The 7,397-nt window shown below is 37.2% G+C and overlaps 1 protein-coding gene across 1 annotated transcript in view; it reads left to right on the top strand.

The window, feature by feature from the left end:
• LOC110020934 (AUGMIN subunit 6-like) overlaps positions 1-7,397 on the top strand; it is a 39,860-nt gene that overhangs the window by 23,534 nt on the left and 8,929 nt on the right. Inside the window, exon 10 of the mRNA XM_020719238.1 lies at positions 3,962-4,087. Within this exon, the coding sequence (XP_020574897.1) occupies positions 3,962-4,087 (126 nt within the window). The remainder of the gene's footprint in view (positions 1-3,961; positions 4,088-7,397) is intronic.

Genomic DNA, 7,397 nt, shown 5'->3' on the forward strand with positions numbered 1-7,397 from the left:
GGATCGGAGCAGTACTAGGCCAAGGTGAACACCCCATCATTTTCTCCAGTGATAAGTTGAATAAATCTAGGAGGAAATACTCAAACTTACGAGAAAGAATTCTCCGCCATCCTACGAGCTCGAGAACTCTACAATCATTACCTATTGACAGACGAGTTTACACTATTTATAGATCATGAGGCCCTAAAATTCCTTAAGATCTAGAGCAAACTAAAGGAACGACACGCCACTTGGGTGGAATTTCTAGCCTAATTCCAGTTCATGCTAAAACACAAGGCGGGAAGTCAGAACCGCGTAGTCGATGCACTGAGTCGTCGCACCTTTTGATCACATCCATGCAGGCTTGAGTTGTGAGCTTCGAGATCATAAAGGATCTATATGAAACAACCAAAGATTTCATGAACATATGAGAACAATGTCAAGAAAAGTCAGAAGGGCAATATTACCGCACAGATGGTTACCTGTTCCACCATGGTCAATTGTGCATTCCCCGGTGTTCACTAAGGGATGCCATTGTCCAAGAAGGCCACAGAGGAGGACTAGCAGGTCATTTCGGCAGGGTCAAGATCCGGCCCTCTTAAGATAGCCTTTTTTTGGCCAAAACTAATAAGAGATGTAGAACATGTCAAGCAATGCATGATTTATCCTAGCCCAAGCTTAGTTTGCCTATAACCTATCCATCAGCCAAACTGCTAGACGAACTCCCTTTGAGATTGTGTACGGACACAATCCACTCACACCACTGGAATTGGTACCGCACTGTTGACCTCATTTTTAGTGAGGTCTTGGTCTTCTACTCTTAACAAAACAACTTCACGAGATTCAAAAGCTCCATAAAGAAGTTGGCAAGAAAATTGCTAAGTAGAATATAAAATACCAAACACATGCAATTAAATCCAGAAAGAAAGTAATGTTTTAGGAAGGCGACCTCGTATGAATTCGATTGAAAAAGGAAAGCTTTCCCACAGGATCATTCAGGAAGCTTATGCCGAGTGCAGATGAATCATTCATAATACTTCGGAAGATGAACGACAACGTTTACAAGATCGACTTGCCTGGGGACTACAACATTTTAGCAATGTTCAACATCACCGTCTTAATGCAACACTTTGACGAACTTAGAGCTTCAACAAAAGAGGTTGAAGCTTCCCCAACCCTAGGGGACTGATGTAGGCGCTGAATGCGTCTACGGAACAACGGGGAGGATGGGATCGTGATCCCGCACAATGGAGAAGGAAGTGAATCGCGAACCTTGCAATCCAGGGGCTGCTTCGCTTGTCTTCCACAGTCGTCTTCTTTTGAAAGAGTTTCTCTTATGGATTCTTCTTACCTACCCACTTCTCTTCCTTTTGTGTAGAAGTAGGAGGATATAAATAGATGTTCCCTGTGTAGGAGATAGTTCTAGTAGAGTTTTAATCTCATGTGTGGAGTCTCTTCCTTCTTGTTAGGGTTGTATTCGATGATAAGTGATGCTTCGGCTGTATCCTGCTCCGAGGTGGGGTTGCAAACTTCAAATCAAATTCACTACTTCTCACCAACCGCTTTTCCTACATCTCCCCTAGCTGCCTACCACCCCCATGCACCTCCACCACTCTACTGCCACTCCCACTTCCTCCACAATCTTGTTGTCCTACCTACCTACAACCAACCAAACACTATCACAAACTTACCTAATCAACCACCCAAACTTTCTCATCTTGACTTACTGCCCTGTCGACAACGCCACAGTGTTCGAATATTTTCCTACATCTCTAACCGGAGGATTCGCCTATTATTGTATTTTTTTTCTATTGAGTTAGGTCGTAATCTATTTTTATAATAATAAAAGTTTGTTTTTGTTTCACTATTCTTCCTATTAATTCCGGTGTCACTACCATCCTTTGTCAAATGAGGGTACAAACATAGAATAGCTCCCATGATCAGTATGACAGATTTGTTGGCAAGAACAATTGAAAGTCAATCATAATGAAGCTAATCAACACCATAGCCAGCTCAATTTAAGCAAAAGAAAATCAATCGCTGAACTTTGTTTTATTGGAACACACAATTCTAATCTATATACATATATCGCACCTAAACATTCATATTTGAACACATATCTATCAAATCTTTAGGTTTATGGTATTAATGCATCATAAGTATCAAACTTTATATATTAGATGTGTTGCTACATAACACTTGTGAGTATGGAAGTAAAATTTCATATTTTTTTCAAACCAATATGCTCATGGACAAATTATTCCAATAGAGACATCAAGCATTGAAATTATCATATCACCGAAAACTCTAGAATAAATATCAAACATTCAAATCACGCTATCACCGAAATTTAAATTGCTATAAACATGGAGCATTAAAATCGCGATGTCATCAATTTACTCCAACAATAAAAGTAAGGAAACTGAGATCATCATCAACCATTCAAGCAACCACAAATAACCATTTAAGGTATGCATGTGTAGGTTTTGGGAGGGAAAATATAATTATTTTTCTTCAATGTCCTAAGACTCTATTAGAAGATAAATAACAGGGGAAGACCACCATATTAGGAAAGCCACAAAATCTTCATGCTGGAAAAAGAAAAAAAAAATTACCAACAATAGCTAATTCTAAAAGTAGAAACTACTAAAAATAGAAAATAATAAATATAGAAGATACCAAAAGCAGAAATTCTTAAAATTCCAACACAATATTAACCTACGAACAATAGTAGAGAATCATATTTTACGGAATGCATTAGTTCAAAAACATCCCCCTCCCCTGCTAAACTTCTAATTCTTTCCTCCAAAAAGGAAAATTCACCCGCAATGACCGCAACCGAATAACTCCACATCGACAAAAAACTTGTCAAACCATGGTTACTGAAACAAACGACAACCAAATGCCTCTACATAGACAAAAAAGCATCCCAAATGATGACAACCGAAATAAAAAATCAAATTCCTCCACATCGATAGAAACCATCCCATATGATGGCAACCGAAACAAATTGTAACAAGGAGGGAACTTTTTTCAGTCCTCTATCAAGAAGAAATATCATACAATGTTTGAAATAACTTTCCTAACCCTCAACGACAGATGCGAAAGAGAATAAAGAACAACTCAGAAAAAAGAATGAGGAGGCAAACCTCCTTCGCAGCCAACAAGAGAAAATAAAAGAAAACGAGAAGAGCTCAGAATGGAGAAGAAAAAAAGAAGGAATGGCTCGGCAACTAACAACCCAAGCCCTAAAGGATTCAAGGGTAATAAGAAAGGAAAACACAGTCTCGACCCGCAGGCTGCAGTTAGGATTCAGAGGTCGCAAAACTCCGTATCATCATCCCACTTATTCAAAAAATGCAACTAACATGGAGTCCCAAATGTCATTTTTAGTGTGGTTCAAACCCTACGCATACAATAAACCGTGCCAAACGTGCATTTATTCTACAGAGATTGAACAGTGTAATCATTATTCTTTACTTTCATTATTTGCAGTTATTGCATAGTCTTATCATTCTTTCTTGATGATAGCTGCAAGCATTTCCTAGCTGAAATCTTATATATTTGGCATATACATTGTTACTTTTAATCTCTTTTTGGGCATTGATAAATATCTAATAATAACTTTTATAAATCTGAACCCTTGGCTAAGGTTATTTGGCTTGTGAGAAAGCTCAGATGATAGATTAGAGCAAAGTTAGTGATGTGTTCGTACAAGTTCCTCAGTGCAAACAATTCTGGTTAAGATTACTAAGACCGACCAAAAGTTTATTTTGCTGCAACTTTGGTTCATTAATAATTTGCATCAAGAATTTTTTATCTGCAGGTTTGACCGACCACCTATTCTGTATGTATGTATGTACATATAATGTTGATTCATGCTAATGAGAATGTTATTTCGACCATGTTGTTTCACCCTGCAATTACTATTATTGTGCAGCAGCTTCATTAATTCTTTACATAAATAATTTTATTTACACAGGCCAAAGCTAATGATGGGGAGGGTTCAGAATTACTTCACTGTTTATCTGAAAATGGTTCTAATGGTCATACAGAATCTTTGGCAGCAACACTTGCTGAACATAAACAACATTTAGTTAGTCTACAGGTGAGGTAGCTTTTTACATGTAACTCGTAGATTGCTTTTATTTTTTTTGGACTATTGAATAGCATACAAAATTACTTGAGATAGGCTGTAAGAACTCTTTTATTGCATTATATAATATTTCCGGTTGCTTTTACGTAAATAAATGGAAGCAATGCTTAACAAATAATAGTAGTAAAACGTGTTAATTTTTGTGTTTGCTTCAGTTTTTTTTTTTTTTAAGAACCCTTTTCAAGATTATGTTTCTGTATCTTAGGTCTTTGCAATTTCTGTTGAGATTCTTTCCCTGCAGAGTTGTTGTTATGATCTTTACTTGTATTTATATTTCTTCATTAGTTGTCTCTAAATGCTTCCTTGGATATTTTTGTTGCGATTGACTGAAAATGGCAATACGATGATTCTATTCTCAGAAAGAAACTTATTATAAAGCTGTGCATCAAGCACTCCCCACCACACTGAATCCTTATTGAATTGACGAGTAAAATGCCAAAATATTCTTGCATATGACCATTTTAGTCCCACATTCTATAGAAGTGCCAAATTAGTTCTCAATTTTTTTTAATGAAGGCTAAAATAGTTCTCTATTGGGACTATTTCAATCATATTAAAATAGTCTGGTGACTAAATTGACACAATTTTAACTCTGGGACTAAAATAAACCCCGTAAAAAGCTGGGAGCAGTTGACACCTAATTTTGGGTTTTACCTTGCTTTTTTACTTCAATTTTTTTTTTGCGTGAAGCAAGCCTAGTGTCACGCTCCGCCATATTTAACAAATTGGCAAGAAAATCATAGGATGAGAGATTCTAGAAAAAGGCGGATGGATGAGTGCAATCCAAGAAATTCTAGAAGACTCCATCACAATGTAGAGAACGTTAGAAGTAAAAGCTCCAAGATAATTCAAGAATAACCTTGAAGGTTCTAGGGTCATATATGCATATAAGAATTGTAGAACAACAACAACAAACAACAACAACAAAGCCTTAATCCCACTACGTGGGGTCGGCAATATAAGAATTGTAGAACAATCTAGAAAATTCTATAGAACAAGAATAATCTAATGTATTCTAGAAAATTCCCTTGGGCATGGAGGGGACTATAAATAGGAGTCACTCCCCTCATTTGTAACCATCCAAGAAAGGATCCAAGGAAACCATCCAAGTAAAGCTTCCAAGCTTTCAAGTGTTGTAGCTCTTCTCTCTTAGTGAAGTGTTACTTTTTCCAATACTTCTCTCTACTCTTCTTAGAGTGTCTTGTGCTTACAAGTTCAAGTGTTGTGAGGGATATTAGGCCGATTTAGTGCTAAAGAAAAGCGCTAAAGCCGCACGGGTGACTTGAGAAAAGTTAGTCCGTGACACTAGGCTGCGCAAGAAAATTGTGTTATTACCATATTATTGACATTGGAAAATGCGATTTTAATTATTAAATTAGAAGATTTACTTATGAGGAGGTTGAAGCTCCAGGATGTTTCCAATTTACTAGACTAAATGTAGACAAGAATTTGAAGTGCAGGAGAAATAGAACGCTCTTTTATTGCTAGGAATAAGATAAATTACATGGAAGATTGGAGATTCGCTCAACCAAAATATGGGGACTTACTCTTGACTGAGGAATCACTCTTAAGAAATCATTCAGCTTAAAACATGTAGATAATAACAGTGCCCAAACATTCCTGATACAAGGGCTTATAAAACCCAAGTAATGATTTGTAGTTTATGGGAAGTGGAGTTATTGCTTGGATTTAATAGCTGTCGGAATCAGCTACATCATCCTCCTACCCCTCGTCAAGAAAACTCATCATATAGTTTGGCCAAGGATTACCATGACCGGGCATTCTTCCAATAGATTGAAGTTAGATTAATAGTCATTCTGGTAACTAAATTTTGCTTTTCGTTCAAACTTTTCTGTGAGTTTTCATGGGGCAGTCTTCTTGTCATTGATAAATTTTGGATGTCTAGAGTCTAAGATTTACTAATGCAAATATAAGATAAGATAAATATATTTACAAAAGATCTGATGCAGCAGCTTCTTCCTCCTCTTATATTTCCTGCTCCTATTTCTTATTTTCCATTTTAAGAACTTATTTTATTTTTTTGTTCTTGTCCATTTCTTTCAAAAAGCAAACTTCCTTGCTGTCCTTTGGCAGTGTGATTGCTATTTTCACCTATTGCAGGGTGCGGCTTGGTGAGGAGGAAAAAGAAGCATGATTTTTTCCTTTCGGGCTCAATTGGTTTTTTGTTTACTTTTTAGTTCTTTTGGAGATGCACTCATCTATTTGCTTCCAATATCTAATGGTATTAGTATCCATAATGATCGATTGAGCGATGGCCGAAGGTGAGATGGACACCATTGTGTAGACGCAGATCTTATCATATAGACCCTGTTTCCTTAGATTTTTAGATGATTCTTGTTGGTGTTATTAAAAATGATTGCTACTCAACCCCCTTGAGAGGCTAGTACTCTCAACTTATACATTTACCAAATGTCCCTTCACTCTCAAACTAGTTGTGTTAGTGTAGAGCCAACGACCTCCTCACCCCGCGACCTCGCCACCTTGCGACCTCGCAAACTTACGTCTTGACGCCGTTCCTACACAAGCAACCTTGTGTTCACCTGATGCCGACAAGGATAAGGGTGCAGAATTTCAGGAAAACAACAATCAAGAATTGCTGAGAAGAATTTTGAAGATAAAGAAAATCAGAAGGAATGTTATTGATGTAAAAATAGCACAAGAATACACACTGCAAGACACCACTTGGGTTGCCAACTTCAGGATACAACTACAAGGGAGATGAACAGGTAGCCCAACCTTCCTCAAAGAAAGGAACTCACATTTCTAAAACCAAAATCTATTAAAAGTGCAAAATAATGGAGAAAATGAACTTTCATGAATTTTGATGGTTCAAGGATGGATGTAAGACAAATTGCTACCTCAATCACAATCAAGCTCAGAATGAAACAAAAATCATGCATAGGCGTAAATCTTGACCCACATAGTGTGGGCACCAATAAAACTATTTTTGAGTACTCACCAAAACTTTATATTCGGACATTGTTGACCTCATTTTTGTGAGGTCTTGTCTTCTCCTCCTTAGAGCCTAGATTCTAGCTCTAGAAATTCCTATGGACTATCTTAGAAAACTAGAATTGGGACTCACCTTTCTAGAAATTCCAACCAATTCCTATTTTCCTTTGATTTCTAGCATCTTTGGCACAAGACCATCGTCTTATGAACGAGCGGTTATGGGCTATTTTGCGAAGATTCAAGGAAAATGTTCCAAATAGGACTTCAAGCCTTAGGAAAACATCGTCAC

This window comes from Phalaenopsis equestris, unplaced genomic scaffold (genome assembly GCF_001263595.1).
Source record: "Phalaenopsis equestris unplaced genomic scaffold, ASM126359v1 Scaffold000113, whole genome shotgun sequence".
Taxonomy (NCBI): domain Eukaryota; kingdom Viridiplantae; phylum Streptophyta; class Magnoliopsida; order Asparagales; family Orchidaceae; genus Phalaenopsis; species Phalaenopsis equestris.